Source organism: Muscardinus avellanarius (assembly GCF_963383645.1).
Source record: "Muscardinus avellanarius genome assembly, chromosome: 14".
Classification (NCBI taxonomy): Eukaryota; Metazoa; Chordata; class Mammalia; order Rodentia; family Gliridae; genus Muscardinus; species Muscardinus avellanarius.
Window position 1 is genome coordinate 21,326,398 of NC_137800.1, and position 17,859 is coordinate 21,344,256.

Here is a 17,859-nt window from a genome sequence, read left to right on the forward strand (position 1 = left end):
CTAGTAGTCAAAAATAACAGATAAAATCAGCAGCTAATTTTAGAAGTAAAAATAGTAGGTTTAGCATTTAGCGGTTAAGGATAAGTTTAATTAAAGTTTATTATGTGGGATGGAGAAATCGGCTAGGCAGAGCCTCCCCTTTCTGGTGTTTTTGATCAAAGATCATAAGAATTTAAGAAAATAAATTGCATACTTAGTATTTAAAAATATAAAATATAAAAGTAAAATGTTTTGTGCCCCTCAAAGATCTTTTAAAATCTTTGTGTTCCTTCTAAAGAAAAAGCCCCTTGTTTTCTGTACATTTAGTTTAGCTTTAGGTCTGAACGTACTTTGCAGAGCACCATTGTTAGTTAGGTTAATAATTAGAATAAAATTGATCTTTGTGACTAGATAACCAGAATGATTTGTATGATATTAATTTGGATAATTTCAGGTATTGGGATATGAGCTCATCGGAGTAGGTTAAATTGTTCCAGATAAAGCGCAAAATGTACCTAGGTGTACTGAAAACATGTTTTTCTAAATGTTGTTTATATCCAGGTGTTTTGTCAGAAGTTGTTAATATCAAATATTTCCATGTAAAATCATATAAAAATAAAGCATTGACTCTGTATGGCAGAGTCACGCCTCCAAAAAGGCCGTCTCTCATTCCCTCAAGTCGCCGACTCCTCACCACCTTCGAGAAACCCTGACTTGGCCGCAGCTGGTCTTCGGCAAATAACTACCTCAACAATTTTATTTATTTGTCTTATGTCAGGCTCCAAGTATCATTCATGATGGTATCTCCAGCATTGAGGAGTATAACGGGTACATGATAAGTTTTATCATAAATGTTTCTTAATTAATTGTAAGAAAGGGAATTTCTCCATGACGGGACAATAATACTTTCACACACCCACTTCTGGAAAATTACTTACTTTGTCTGCTAAAATGAATTAAAATTCTATCAATAGAGATAATATATCTCAAAAGTAAGACCAAAGTAAATTTTCATTTTTCCCCCTAAATTCCCATGGTATCTGCCCAGAAAAGAAATAGGAAAAAGTCTGTTTACATAATAATTCAACTTCTTACTCATTTTCAGCTAATGCTGTATATTTTTAGTTTCCCTTTTTGTACTGATCAGATATATTCTCCTCTTGGTATTGATATGGCAGGATTAGTGCTAATGTTGAAGCATATGGAGTAATTTTCTCCATTTTGTAATTGAAGTGTATATATTTGTCAAAATGTAACACATCATTCATTAAATGTTTTTCTAAAGTTCTAAAAACAAAAATGTAGAAAGTAAGATTATTAAGTTTAGAAAACTAAACACCTTCTTATAAATATAAATGTATATTCTTATAAATATAAATAAAGGTACTACTATATCAGTAGTACCTTGTCTTAAGGAACCTAGTTACTTACTAGTCAAGGTACTAGAACTAAGTAACTGCTATTAAATAGCTAATATCTTAGACACAGGATATGTTGATCAAAATAGGTGTCCCTCTTTTCTCTCAATTCACAGAAGTGTAGAAAACATTATTATGAACCTTTAAAATGTACATTTTTATTAGTGAAGAGAAGGGCTATGCAAAGTTGTTAATAATATATTTTCTTTTTTCTAGATAAGACTTTCTTCCTTTTTTAAAAAATTTTTCTTTATTGTGGTCCTGAGGATTGAATCCAGATGCATTCTACCTCTGATATACACCCCAGCCCTATTTTATGTTTTACCTTTGAAACAGGGTCTGACTAAGTTGCAGAGGGCCTCACTAAGTTGCTGAGTCTGGCTTTGAAACTGCGATCCTCCTGTCTCAGCCTCCCAAGTACTTAAAAGGATTGCAGGCATGTGCCACCACTCCTGAGTACCTACACGATTTTCTGTACCATGTAATTTATTGTGATTAAAAGATGCTACCTTGCATAGCAAAATTCACATCTCTCTGTCTCTGACTCTCTTCCCCCCAACCCCCGTTATATACACACATCCTCACACACGCTCACAAATGTAGTTTATGTTATGTAAAATTCAAGGCAGAAAACGTTTTAAAGTAAGGCAGATAACTATTTTTAAATATTACTCAAGATTCAAATTCACTAGAAAATTATCTAAACCCTCTTTGTAAGGGGATTCAGACTTTCCTCATGTAGCCACATAGGAAGTACCAAGCAAAACACCAGAAAGGTTTAGTTTAAAAATTCTAAGTGAACCCTCCTCTTGTCCGCTGTCAGTGGTAGGAGAAAGAACACTGAGGGGTGACAAGTCTGAAAGCTGCTGAGATAAAAAGTTCTGGGAAACAACACATTCCTCTCTAGCTTTTAGCTATGGCATGAGACAAAGATCTGGCCAACCTCTGCTCTGAAAGTCCTCCAAACTCATGAACAAATGTCTATAGCCCAAATCATATAAAGAGCTGATAAAATGCCCTAGATATTCTAAACAAGAAATCAAGAAGCCTCACCAAGATCAGGATAAGTGTGCATAGACATTAAAAATATATACATGCATATATATATATATATATATATATATATATATATATATAAATATATATTTAAAATATATAATTTTTAAAAGGTTGAACCCAGGGACATTCTACCCCCAAGATACACCATCAGCCCTTTATTTAAGATTATATTTTTGTTTTGAAACATGGTTCCATAAGATTGCAGAGTCTCAGTAAATTGCTGAGGTTTGTCTTACACCTATGATTCTCCTGTCTCACTCTCCCAAGTACTGGGGTTACAGGCATGTGCCATCATACCTGGCACAGGTATATTTCATATTTAGAAATATAAAATATTTCTAAAGAGAAATATTTAGAAAAGTACTAAATACTAAATATTTCTATAGAGAAATATTTGGAAAAGTAGTTGTTTAGGAAATATTTTTATTCTCATGATAAAGGATAAACTGAATGATGCACTTCAAATCCTTCCCTATATCAAATGAAACGGAGACAGATGGTGATATCATGTGTTGTTAACAAAAATTAAAAAGTCATAGTTAGATAAGAAAAATATAGTTATGTGTTTACTTTTCAAGAAAATTCAGCTTCATACAGTCACAACTTCAATTTTTAGAATGAAAAAAAAATACCCACCTTAATATATCCTTTCCTAAAAAGAATTTCAACCAGCTGTTTCTCTTTGGCACTCATGGCTCTGTGGTGGTATCCAATACCCCTTTTTGCCAGAGCTTTTAGTTCTGAACCTTTTCTTTCAAATCTTACTCGACGAAATACCGTCTGAAGTGACTAAAAGAAGAAAAAGTTTGAGGGTTTTAGTAACTTCTTATTTGGTGTTAATTTAAATCACCATCCAAAATGTTTAAATGAAAGGAACATGCAGGTGTGTCATCATTTGACTAAATGAAACAAATGTTAAAAATTGACTCTATGTGAATCAAAGAGTAACTACAAGAAAAATCTTCACAAGTCTTTGGACAGACTGTCTAAAGCAGACCCGCCCCACTTCTGGGGTGAAAAGCTCTGATAAAGGGATAGATCATATACCCAGTGGAGGTGTGTGTATCTGAAGGAAATCCGGTCCCTGCTGGAGCCTTGGACTTTCTCAGAGAGACAGAGACTTCAGGAAAGAGAGTAGGGTTTCTACCTTATAAGGACAGAGAATGCTCACTTCCCATTGCAAATAAGTCACAAAAGGCCTTAAAAATATCCATGTCCTAAGAAGGAAATCCAGCTGTGGCCAGAGTTACATGCACAAAGATACGCCCAGCGTATGTGGGGAGGAGCTTAAGGATTCAAAAGCAAAAAGCTGGTTTGCTGGTTATTTTAGTTATATAGTCATCCACACAATGAAATACAAAGATCCATTAAAATGATCATGTAAATACATGGTAATGAGAAGGGGAGGGATCATGAAGTTTACAAAAGAAAGTGTAGAATAGAATAAATATAAACACACACATATTGTGGGTGGGACAGGTAAAATCGTAAAATGTTCATCTGGTGGGCAGTAATTACTTTTGAGTGGTATATTCCCTTGATTACTACTAACATGTATACTCATTTGTCTACCATAAGCATGAATGATTTGTACAGTTTTTTAAAAAAAGATTTCAAAGATGATATGGCCAACCACTTTCACATAGTTTAATCCTCTTTGGTAGGATGCTTTAATTACATCATTAGGAAGCCTCTGATTTTGAGAAATTCTATGAATATTACTCGAAGTGTATCAAGCTAACTGGACCTAAATTTTTAAAGGAGACATGAGACATCAAAGTCTAGAATTCAGGCTATGAAAAAATATATATAATGGAAATACATAAGTAAGTAAGTAAGTAGTCCAAGGGTAGACACTTCTGTGAAGTTGGAGTTGGGTGAACTGTTAATAAGCAGGAAATAACCTACAAATCCTAAACATGAGCTTTTTTAGGTCTATACTGCAGAACCCTCAAGAGGTAGGTGGAGCCAAGAGGTCCAATTCACAGATTTCAGTAGAAATAGCATCTAGTTATTTTACAAACTACTGTCGATAACAGATGACAGAGAGGTTCTGATGGATGAGTGGCACAGGCTCCAGGAGAACCATCCTCTTCCCACACTGACCTCAGTGTCCATCACTTTTCCATCAGCATACGTGCAGTCTGGAGGGATTTCCAGGTTCTTCTTTAGACTCTTCAGTAGATTATCATGTTCAGCTTTATGTATTAGGCTCTGATCCAGTCTCCTGGGGTTTTTCAAGCCTTTTTCATCTCTATTGTCAACACAAAATTTTAAGCAATGAATATTCATACTCAGCCACCACAAGAAGTCCAAGACATCTCCAATAATGCCTATGGAGACCTTCACTGCCATTTTCATTTGTACTCTCATGACTCAGTCTCCTTTCTTGAATGCACCTGCTCTGTGCCCCCTGGGGTTTAGAGAAAACTCCACTACATGCATGTTTCTTCTGAGATGTTCTCTTTCAGTCTTGCTGTAGCCTCTTCATCAAGTACAGGTCTCCTAACATGGCCACATATTGTTGTCTACCCATACATTTTATTCAAGGTCACCAACTGTCAAGTAAAATACATTCTGTCCTCCTGCTTTGACAAATATATCCCCATAACAAGCTGGAATTTAAAGGGATGATAGTAGCCAGATACAGTGGTAGAATCCTATAGTCCCAGTACTTGAGAGGCTAGGACATAAGGATCCTAAGTTCAAGGTCAGCCTCAGCAATTTAGCAAGACCCTGTTTCAAAATAAGAAGAGTTAGTATTGTATCTCAGAGTTAGAATGTCCTTAGGTTCAGTCCCCAGATCCAACCAAAAATAAAAGTGAAGTTGCAACAGTGAACTCTCAATGGGCATGTCTCCTTAGCCCCCACTGGCTCTTTCTTTCATGGACATGGATACAGATGGAGGAGGGTCAGAGTGGTACTTCAAAGTGTTGATTCCCAAACTTACAAGCATACCTCCTCCTTTCCAAAAAAAAAAAAAAAAAAAAAAAAAAAGGAAAAGAAAAACCAATTACTCAGTGCACTTCAACCATACCTTATTGTTATTCAAAGCTCCTCAATTGTATTCAAAGCTACTACATCCTCTAACTCAAGGCTACTACATCACTAATTTGGGGAATTTATGCAATGAATAACACACGGAGGCAGGTCCCTTCTTATCCTTAGTAGAGAGATAATGCTGACTAAAGCATTGAAATATCCTTTACCTGGATAGTTTGAGTTACAAGTCTCTAATCCAGCTTGAAATGTGGCTCTAAGAGCATTGAGTAAAGAGGATTAGTTACTATAAAAGTTTATGCCTCCTATGTTATTTCAATCTGAGCTCATCACCTCCCCTACTTATGAACAGGACAGGCAGAAAGAATAAAAGCAGAAGAATCATCAGCAAATTCTAGAAAGTTTTAGTATTTGCAATGTCTGAATCAGCGTTCCTTCAAGTGCTGTTTAAATCTAAAGGAAAAATATTTATCACACACTTAAAAAATATTTCTGGAACAATTATTACCCATGAAGCTCTGTGTCAAGCATCAGAGATTCAAAGAGTGAAATAAATGGTTCCTACTATAAAGCTTAAAATTTAGTAAAAATAGATGCAGATTGATTCACCCTTAAGAAAAATGCTTAGATAACACCAGATGATTTTCTGATTTCAACATTTTTGCCTATATGTAATGAGATATCTTAGGGATGGAACCCAAATCTAAATATAAAATTTATTTATGTTTCATATTCATCTTGCATAGAAAGCTTTAAGGAAATATATCTTCACTATTTTGTGCATAAAACAAAGTTTCATGGGATGGAATTTTCCATTTATAGCATCATATTAGCCCCTGAAAAAAAATTCAGATTTTGAGAAATTTTGAATTTTTAGATAAGGGATGCTTAATCTGGATGTAGAAACAACATATGGTAACAGTTGATCTACTAACTAATGACAGGATAGAATAAACACAGAAATAAAGGAAATCAGTCTAAGGACATTTGTTGGCTAGATTGGGAAATGGTGGACCTCAAAGTTCTGAAGTTCAAAAAATAGAAACTAAAAAGACTTCTGCAATTTTCCAGGGAAGACATAACAAGTATCTTAATCAGGCAGAGACTAAATATGGAGAAGACCACAGGGAAAAAATAAACATTTTTGGCTCTAGAGTTGACAGCATTAGACCTTAAGAGCAAGGAAGAGGAAACAATGGCAAAGCATCAAATTGGCATTGCAGTCCAGTCCCAAGCTCATTCTGTGAATCACTCTGTGATACTTAGCTCTGATCCAAGATAATAGGTGCAAAGCTTAAGTCTTCTGAAAGCTAACTAAAAGATAACTCACATGTGCATCTTAGCTGTGCTTATTTTGCTGGTTGTTTATGCCAAGCTATGTAATTTACCCAGACTCATAAACCATATTCCTGCCCTCTTCCTATCTTGAATAAAACACATTTATGCAAACAAGAAATATATAGAAATATATGATTATGATCACTTATCTTTTCTCCATTCTTCCTCTAAAAGTGGAAGAGCCCATTCAATGTGTGTGTCCTACTGGGATGTGTGAGATATTTTAATCTTTGATGACCAGTTCATTTAAATGAAATACTTACATAATCTTTTGTTTCTCCAAGGACTTTTTAACTTTTCGAAGTTTGCTGGCCATGACATGGGCTTCTTTATCAGCTTCAGGAGGTCTTTTTTTCTCCTGCTTTTCCTTCAGGAAACTGTACACACTTCTAGCACTTTCTTCCACAAAACCTATACTGAATCTGGAAACAAATAAAAGGAATGTGAACCTTGGAAATTGTTAGGATAATCAGCCCAGTCTTGCCAAAGATGGCGCCTCTCTGGCTTCTCTTCTGGATTGTGCTGGTTACCTCGTAGCCAGCCAAAGGGGCCACAGGATGCCCAACAACCAGTCCCCTGATAACACACTCACTGGGGTATGAACCATCCAATCAGTAAACGCCCCGTACTTTGTGCGATCTTCGGCTGTGAGCGGAAGCCCCCTCCTCCCAGCTGCCTGATATAAAAGGGAGCTGGGCTGTCTTAATAAAGCTTTTGCTTGCTTGCTTGCTTATCTCTGATGACTGGCCTTGGGTCTTTCCTGCGCCGACCCTCCTTCATTGGTCCCGAAGACTCCCAGACCCCTTCATTGGTGCCGAAACCCGGGAGGGAGACCCCTCTATCTAGAGGACTCCCTCCTCTTGGCTCTCCCCGGCCGGCCGTCCTTGTCCTCTTTTTGGGCACTCGCTCTCTGCACCCACCACCACTGGCCATCCCGACCATCTCTGTCACTCCACCAGCTGGGTAAGTCCCCCTTAGGCTATCTGCCTGAGTCTGGCTATAGCAGGGTATCTGACTGTGATTGTCCGGCTCTGCCCTGACGCCAGGTTTGGGGGAAGACTGCACCCCACCATGGCCTTCAAGGCTATGGTGGACTCCCATGATAGTCTACTGCTTCATTTAATTATGAGATAATGGGAAGGAAGAACAGGCCCTGCTATTCTTTCTACTCTCATTCATTCCTCCTCCTAACACTCTCCATTCTGTTAACATTCTGATACCGTACCGTCTGTCTGACTGATGAAGTCCAACCGACTCCATCCGACTGATAAAGTCCAACTACCGACTCTCTGAAAATCCTAGCACTAGGTGTCCCATGATCTCCGGCTCTGGCCCAGGCAGACTGTTCTCGGGTGATGACCTGACAACGTCTTCAGCCTATCCGACCCTATATTGGGTTTCAGGAGTAATCGGCCATCTGGGGACGCCCATTTTGGTCCTTTATTCCTTTACTTGTCTGGGACTTTCCACTCTCTCTCACTCACACCTCCTCAAACACTGGAACTCTCCGTTCTCTCTCTATCTCTCTCTTATCCTTACCTAACCCTCTCTCTTTTAACCTCTCCCTCCATCTTTCATAACCTTTCACCGTGGGAGCCTCTTCTTCCATCCCAGATACTGCCCCTTTAAGGTGTCTACTTAATTATTTAAGCCATCTCTCCCTTATTCCAGACATTAAACCTAAATTGGCCTCATTACTCTCTGGACAATAACAACCATTGACCCCCCTGAGGGATCCCTTGACCCTCTACTTCTCCGTGATTTGTTTAATTACTGTGAGCATGCAAAAGGGTGGAAAGAGATCTACACTCTTACCCTTCACTGATCTGTGTTCTTCCTGCACGCCCAGCAAGTTCTGTTAGACTGCAAAACCGCCGCAATTCCCTCTGAACACCTTGCTCTGAAACTCTCCCTGAGTCAGACACTCTCCTCCTTCGCGGGCTTCTGCAGCACACTTACCACTTTCTCAGCCGCCTGCCTTCCTACAAATGCCCTCCCTCGCCACAAATCCCTCCAGCGCACTTATCTCTTTCTCTGTGTTCCGTCCTCCCACAAACTCTGCCCCTCCTCTACAAACCTCAACCCCTCCCGGGCAACCTTCATCTTCTTGTCTCTACCCCCCACCCATTTCTCAGATTTCTCCCCAACCAGCCTTTAGTCCTCCGTTAACAAGATCTCATGCTCAATCTCACTCTCAACCCCCAGCCACCCCCGTATCTTCGGTCGTGGCTCCTCTCCATGAGGTGGCTGGGACCAAGGGCATAATCAGAGTTCACATCCCCTTCTCCATGGCAGATTTGTTCCAGATTCACACCAAGCTAGGCTCCTACACCTCCAACCCTGATATCTATATCAGAAAATTCCGTTATATCACTCAAGCCTACAACCTCACTTGACATAAACTTTAAAAGTGCCACTGTTCATCAGCTGGGATAACAGCCAACTTTTATCTGAACAAGGTCAACACTGGCTGAACCCTTCTTGGCTATCAGAAGTTTACTCTTATCACATATTAGTTCCTGTGGCTTAAATTTGTAAAGGTTTAAGTTTATTAAAAATTTCAAAATTGTCACTAAAGAATAATACACTTTGTTTTCTTCAGGCTAAGACAACTACCATTGGCTTCCTGGTAATAGATGTTCAAATTGTAATATCATTGAGAATTTGTTTTGTTTAAATGGTGGTTTAAACTATTGGCTGATTATTAAGCATCAGAGGAGACAAATGCAAACACAGGTACAAGCCCATTTGATAGCCCTGCATTGGGTAATAAGTCTTTGCCCCTCAGAGACACCAAAGGCTTCTCATACAGAGAGAGAAAGGGGCTAATGGCTTGGTACCTGCCAGTACAAAGGTGCCTGATTTCCTCCACTCCTGAAAGGAGTCCATCTGCATCTGGGCTGTGCCATCTCTGTAAGAGAAAAATACTGGAAAGCATGTTGCCCTCACCTCTGAAGGGAAGTGAGGCAATCTGCTCCCATCGTGGCTTCCCTCGAAGACTGAAGACTAAAGATGCCCTAGGCTTGGCAAGGCCCCTCTGATCAGCCCTCTAACCAGCAAGAGAAAGCCTGGGTAGCTCTTGAGGTGTCAGACAAAATACTGATTATTAATACAGGGTTAGTTCTCTGCTTGCTTTGTCTCTCCTAGAGTTCTCTTCTATGGAGACCTATTCTGTTAAAAATGATGCAGAATCATTTCAAAATGTAGATTCAAGAAGGGAATCATGGCAGAAAGGAACCAGTATGTAGGGATGAGAGAAAGATATAAAGAAGGGAAATTTTGGTAAGGAAGGAAAAAAGGAAAGGAAAAAGAAGAATGTCCCACATGGGAAAGGAAAGGACAGGATTAGAAGGCAAAAAGCAGGTCGCAGAAGGTCTGAGCATGTTAAAAATGACTGTATAGAATTAAGTTTATGTAAGGACAGTGAAATTAAGATAATTTCCTATTTTTCTGTTTTCTCTGGTTATCTATATATAAATCAGCATTAAAACAAGACCGCAAGAAGCTTATCTAGACTCTCCCAGTCCCCAACACAAAAAAATGAAATTCTTTCCTTCCTGAGTCTTGCTGGTTATTTTCGGGCCTGGATTCCCAACTACTTCCTTCTTGCCAAACCCTTATATGAGCCAGCTAAGGGCCCCCTTCATGAACCCCTGGCCTCCTCCCCTTCACATGCTTTTTGTCTCCTACTAAAAGCTTTACTTTTAGCTCCTGCTTTACACCTGCCAGACCTAACAAAACCGTTTATTACCTGTCCAAACAACTAGATTCCACAGTCAAGGGTTGGGCACCTTGTCTTCGTGCCCTGGCAGCAGGCCACCTTCTACAAAAGGAAGCCCACAAACTTACTTTCGGAGCACCCTTAAACATTTTATCTCCACATCACCTTCGGGACTTGCTCATCTATAAAGGCCTACAGACTTTACCTCCCTCCAGAATCTTATCTCTCTTAGTTTCCTTCCTTCAAAATCCCTCTCTTTTCTTTTGAGGCCTGCCCACCTCTAAATCCTGCCTCCTTGCTACCAGAAGCCACAGCTAACCATCCTTCTCCTATACATAATTATTATGATATTCTGGAAGCCTTTCTCTCTTGTTCCTCAACCTCATCATTAACAGATCCTGATTTTACTTAGTTCATTGATGGGAGCTCATTCCTTCTGGATGGGATACAGCGGGCGGGTTACACCAGAGTCCCAACCACCGAGACAACTGAGGCCCATCCTCTTCCTGTTAATACCACCAACCAACAGGATGAGCTAATGGCGGCTATCAGAGCCCATACATTAGCGGTACAGAACTCTTACCCTGTACACAGACTCAAAATATATTTACCATATCTTAGTTTCACATGCTGCAACTTGGAAGGAACATGGTCTTCTCAATCTAAACTGATAGCCAAACTCCTTCAAGCTTCTATCCTCCCACAGCAGTTAGGTATTATTCACTGCAAGTCTCATCAGACTGACTCATCTCCAATAACTCGGGGAAATTCTAGGGCTGACCAGGCGGCACAGGAGGTGGCCCAAAAAAACTTATCAACCCCTTCCCTTCATACTGTTATTACACAATGCTGATGACATACCTTCACCAGCCCCTAATAATTTGGACTCCCCTTCTGATTTTGACCATTCCCATTCTGACTTTCTGCGGTATCTACATGCCTTATTTCATTCAAATCCACAAAGCCTTGAGTTATTCCTACAATCATTCTTTGTTCTCACACCCAAGGACAAAAAATTCCCTCATCAGATTATATCTAATTGTATCATTTGCCAAAGAACAAACCCAGCCACTCCCCTTAGACCTCAGGCCTTTCCAGCCCACCAGGTGAGGGGACATACTCCAGCTACTGATTGGCAAGTAGATTATACCAATATGACCAGGGTTAAGAGATTCAAATACCTTCTCATCTTTGTTGACACTTCGGCCGCCCCTTATTCCCCCCAGGAATTTCTCCTCATTCCAATGTCCTTCCTCCACAAATAGCCTTTCCTCTCTTATCCCATATCAGATCAGAACTCTGGAAATATCAAGACTGGCTACTCCCTGACCCCAATCAGGCACCCACCATATCCTCCTTAACCATAGGACAACAGGTCTATTTCAAACCCCCCCCTCCCCCGGGAAACAAACCTACCTCACAACCAAAATGGGATGGCCCGGCTCAGGTTACCCTATGTACTCCTACTGCTGCAAAACTTAAATTAAATAATAACCAATATACTCCTTGGATTCATATTTCTAGGTTCAAACTGGCTCAAATATATATCTGACCACCTGATTCAGCAGCTTCACAAAAAACCCGGACGCCTCAAGATAATAGACCAACTTATTATGTCCACTATCTCTCCCCATAATCCTCTAAAACTCCAAATATCTTGACTTTGTTTGGAGGTTCCCATACCTGAAAATGAATAACTACCTTTTTGTATTCACTAGTTTCATATGCTTTTCTGTAACCTTTTCCTCCCCTTTTGTCTGGAGATTCAAGGTTCAGCAAACCTACACCAATGACAATACAATGGTCACTGAACTAGCTGCAATGGCTGATTGCCCCCTGATGAGATGTTCTCATAGTTTACAACTAGCCTTCCCTCCTACCATTAAGCTGTTTCATCAAGCTATCTGCCCTTATCTTTGTTTTCTTTTTAACCAAACTGAAAGTTTTTGCTGCAACCCAAATTGTGATAATGTATATGGCAGATGCCCATACTGGTCCTACAAAATCCACGATGCCTATCGAGGACAACTAGGATCAGGAAATTTTAAATTCAGTTCCAAAACTAAAACCTACCTCTATACTATTCCTGACCCATGGGATCCAAGATGGGCTTCTGGAGTTACAGTTAAGGTTTACTGTAATGGATATGCCTCTACCCTTTGCAGTTCACTTTATTTCTTCTGTAATATATATATATATATATATATATATATATATATATATATATATATATATATATATATCCACTAGCAACCAAATTTCACAAGTTCCCACAGATATCCAACATTCAGCTCAGGTGATACTTAACTCCCTCCGAAAAGTCTCTAGCTCCGCTCCGTCTTCCTCTACATATATGTGGTTTCAACTGATTGCAAAAACTCTATCGGTTCTAAATCTCATCTCTCCCGCCTTGAGCCCCTCAAACTGTTTCCTTTGAGCATCGCTTGCCTGGCCCTTGTGAGCTGCAGTTTCTATAAACGCCTCTCAGTATACCTTCGCCTCTCAAACTAATTCATTTCATATTCTCCAAAATGTTCCCTTATGGGAACCCAATGACGACAATATCACCCAACCAAACAGAGTTTGCATTTTTGTAACATTACCTTCCTCTTGAGATCCCACTTGTCAGTACAATATCACTCTTGCCAGTCCCACTTATACCCAACCAGGCCATTTCTTCTGGTGCAATGGGACTCTCAGCAACATCATATATCCCAACTCCACCACTCCCTGTTTCTTGGTCATGGTGGTCTCTCACCTGACTCTCTACAGCTATGCCGAAATACAATATTTGATTACACCACCCAAGCTTACAAAAAGGGTTGCTTTTCTCCCTATACTAGTTGAAGTATCCTTACCCTCCTCCCTCATCTGAAACAAACTTTCAGGAGGGACTCTAGGCTATGCCTTATGGGCCACTGATGATTTAGACAATAAACTTGAAAGTGCCCTCACATCAACTGCTGAATCACTCTCAGCATTACAGAAACAGGTTACATTCCTGGCCCAGGTAACATGTTAAAACCATAGGGCCCTTGATCTCTTGACAGCTGAAAAGGGTGGAACCTGTGTTTTCTTATAGGAAGAATGTTGCTATTATGGTAATGAATCAGGCATACTAGAGCAAAATATACTCAGGCTTAAAAAGGATCTAAAAAAAAATTCTTTTCCACATGGTTTCAGTCCCTGATACTTACTTGGATATGGCCCATCCTGGGTCCACTTTCTATTATATTTGTTGCCTGCATATTCTTACTCTGTGTAACTAAGCTCATGCAAAACCAGGTAAAATATCTAATCAGACTTTTAACCAACTTCTCCTTAGAAACTACCAGTTTTGAAACTCGGAAGATGCCGATTCCCAGGGACGACTGACAGCATACAGAGACGGATCCCTTCGCGATGGAGACTTATGATACAAGCCCTCCTGGAAGACAGCTGGATGATACCTCCTATCCACCATCCTGACGACTGCCTCATATCTTTGTGGGATCTGCATCTTCCTGACGAAATTTATATTTTTATGGCATGGACTTGGGGGCTGCTTTCTCTACTCCTCCCGAACCCCTTCCCATCGCCACCCCCTTTCAGCAGGAAGTAGTCAGAATGATCCGACTCCCCCTGCCCCTAAAAAAACAAAAAGGGAGGAATGTTAGGATAATCAGCCCAGTCATGCCAAAGATGGCGCCTCTCTGGCTTCTCTTCTGGATTGTGCTGGTTACCTCATAGCTTGCCAAAGGGGCCACGGGATGCCCAACAACCAGTCCCCTGATAATACATTCACTGGGGTATGAACCATCCAATCAGTAAACGCCCCGTACTTTGTGCGATCTTCCGCTGTGAGCGGAAGCCCCCTCCTCCCAGCTGCCTGATATAAAAGGGGGCTGGGATGTCTTGATAAAGCTTTTGCTTGCTTGCTTGCTTATCTCCGATGGCTGGCCTTGGGTCTTTCCTGTGCCGACCCTCCTTCATTGGTCCTGAAGACCCCCAGACCCCTTCAGAAATAAAATCATAAGTAAAAGTAAATCATATTTTCATCTACCACCACTATTCTAACATACATCTGTTGAGCTTTTAAAGCCCATTTTATAAATTTGATCCTGAATTGCATATTACATGATCTAGATCCACAGACTTCTTATCAACTACCTGACAGTAAAAAAAAAAAAAAATGTCTCCTCATCCCAGACATTCGCTCTGGGCATTGCAGTAAGATCTCATGGAAAATTTCCCATAAAAGTAATTGAACATTCCATAGGGAAGGAGAGGACTGTAAATAGTCTCCATTTATATACAGAAGGGAAACAGCCCTCCCACTCTTTTCATCTTCCCAAAAGATGAAAAAATGTTTTTAATCGACCAAAAATTTTGTTCTTTTGGCAGGATGGAAAGAATCCTATGTTCTCATCTCTACCCCTTGTAACATGACTACTTTCCAGAGACCAGATAAACCCCAGGTATTGTGGCCTTTTACAATTCATAAATGTCTCCAAGTTCTGGGCATTTTACCTTTGGAAATACAACTACCTAGGAATATAATGATCCAGACTTCTTGGCACCTTGAGGCTTAACCTATGAACCTACCTCAGGTTGTAACCTTTTGGATCTCTCTGATCTGAGCAATTAATTGATGAGAAAAAATGGCTACAGTTCATATTCTTGGAATGTGTGAAGAGTAAAGTATTTCTAGAGGAAATAAAAGCAAGCATTCCTTATATTTACATTACATGCATTTCCCAACATCCGGAATTTAGGGCTTTTTCCAGAAGCACTGAAAAATTTCATAGGAGTCTCATTTTTTAATTTTTTATTTTATTGGTGCATTATAGTTTCACATCATAATGTAAATCATGTTGACAATGATGTCCATGCACACAGTACCTGGTGCTTCACCCCTACCTCCCCATTTCTCTCCCTCCCAATACCAACTGCCCAGACTGACAATATATACACATAGTTGATGGTAGTATTTCCATGAATGAGTCTCAGTCATTCTCCTCCCCTGCCCTTCTTCCCTGATTCCACTGAGGTTCTCTTCCCTTATCTGGAGTCCCTTGGTAATCCAAATACTTCCTAGCTCAGCTCTCGCATATTAGAGAAAACATATACCCCTTCACTTTCTGTGCTTGACTAATCTCACATAACATGTTCTTCAGGTCCTTCCATCTTCTTGCAAATGGAGTAATTTTGTTCTTTTTTTATTACTGAGTAGAACTCCATTGTGTGTATTTCCCATAGCTTTGTAATTCATAATAACCAAACCATGGAATCAACCTAAGTGTCCTTCATGGGTGTTTTATTTTGTTACTATCACTTGTTAGTAAAATGCTGCCAACAAAGTGGAAGTAGCCAGTAGGCATCACCACGATTGTAACCATACTTATGATAGTAAGTGGGCCTATATAATACAATTTTAAAATATAAATTTCAAAGCAATTGATTCTTTCTTTCAATGAAGAATCAATTGAGCCTATATAATAAAATTTTAAAATGTACATTTCAAAGCAATTGATTCTTTTCTTTTTGCAATCGCCTTCTCTCAAGAGATCTTCACAGAGTAAGCATTAAAAGGAAATATGGTTAGCAAGTGAAAAGTAAATGAACTGACACACTCGTGAAGCAAGGACTAAGAAAGTGACAGTGCGTGCCACGTGGCAAGAAATTCCATACAGCAGACAAGGAGAGGATAATAAGAGCAAACATTTATGCTCTTCTAAATGGCTTAAGTACACGCTTTTGCTGTTGGCACTCACGGCAGAACTTGACTCCGGAGAAGGTGATATTCTTATCTCTATTTCAAAGATGAAAAGATGAAGAAAAGACCTAAAGAGATGACCTGCCAAAAACACTCAGCACATATATGGCAGAATCTGGCCTTCAAACCCATGTTCTAAACTATAACATTGTGCTGCTTCTCTTCTTATGTTGGTGCTGAAATCTAGGCACATATTGCTACATTAAATGATTGATATTTAGCTGGGCATGGTGGCGCATGCTTGTAATCCCAACATTTGGGAGGCTGAGATGGGAGGATCACGTTTCTCGGACAGCCTCAGCCACTCACTTAGTGAGGCCCTTTGCAACTCAGTGAAACCCTGTTTCAAAATAATGAATAAAAAAAAACTAGGGCTGGACGTGCAGCTCAGAGGTGGAATGCTCTTGAGTTCCATCCCCAGTACCACACAAAAAAAATGATCAACATTTTCATCATGGTACATCATTTATTGTTTGTTTCCTTAATTATGTATGTATGTATGTATGTATGTATTTAATGGTACTGGGGATTGAACCCTTAGCGACTCCACCTCTGAACTACAACCCCAGCTCTATTTTTTAAATTTTATTTTTATTTGAAAACGGGGTCTTAGATGTGAAGGGCCTAAATTGCTGAGGCTTACCTTGAACTTGTGATCCTCCTATCTTACCTCCCAAGTACTAGGATTACAAGCCTGTGCCACCATGTCTGGCTATAGTACATCATTTTAAAAACATCTAAGTTATTTGAAAATAATTTCATATCTTAAGTCTGATAACTACTATAGACTAAATGTAATCTAGAGGTTGTATCTTAGCCAGTGATAGTTCATGATACCGTATTAAGTGCTTTTATGATTTATTTTAATTTCATTTCTACCCCAAATCTATGTATTATTTATATATCTCAGTAAGCCCCTCCCCAAGGTGATTGGCAGTGTAGTTTTTTTTTTAATCTTAGTTTGAAAATTAAAAATCTAAGGCTTAAAGTCATAAAGCAACTGTCCAGAAGTATCCAAAGTAACTGGGACAGCGGCGGGCTTCAGGCTTGGGCCTGGCCATGAAGCATCTTACTTAAGCACACATTGATATTGCCACCAAATGCTCAAGATGTCCCACTTTTTTTTCTCTAGAGAGCAGGCTATAGAAAGTTAACAGGTACACCTAGAGATACGATGTGAGCCCAGCAAAATCCTCAGATTTCTTGATAATCTGGGGCTAATCAGAATAAACAAAACTATATAAGACAAGAATTTTCATGGTTTGTTTTGTAGTAAACCCAAGATTCCATAGGCAAGTATCAAAAGTCAACTCCTCCAAGAGAATCAAACCTTCAAATTTTTTGTGAAATATTTTTTCTTCTTAAATACTTTAAGCATGCACGGGAGTTCAGAATATGCAACCTCAAACTAGAGCACTAGCATACCAATTATTTTGAATTAAAGGTGCTCGGAAAACAGCAGGTACAGAAAATCTTTTCCTTAAAAATTGGAGGCTCTATGGCCATATGAAAGATTTTCTCCTTATACCAAAAGGAGAGGAACATGTTTATCATCAAGGATGGTAAAAATTGAGGCCAAGGGAAATCTA

At 39.5% G+C, this 17,859-nt stretch overlaps 1 protein-coding gene across 1 annotated transcript in view; it reads right to left on the reverse strand.

The window, feature by feature from the left end:
- Nucleotides 1-17,859, reverse strand: part of LOC308273107 (putative ATP-dependent RNA helicase DDX60) — a gene marked incomplete at both ends in the record, with an annotated part of 94,393 nt that overhangs the window by 18,233 nt on the left and 58,301 nt on the right. The window contains 3 exons of the mRNA XM_080710224.1: nucleotides 3,093-3,245; nucleotides 4,563-4,710; nucleotides 7,058-7,216. Coding sequence (XP_080566350.1) covers nucleotides 3,093-3,245; nucleotides 4,563-4,710; nucleotides 7,058-7,216 — 460 coding nt within the window. The remainder of the gene's footprint in view (nucleotides 1-3,092; nucleotides 3,246-4,562; nucleotides 4,711-7,057; nucleotides 7,217-17,859) is intronic.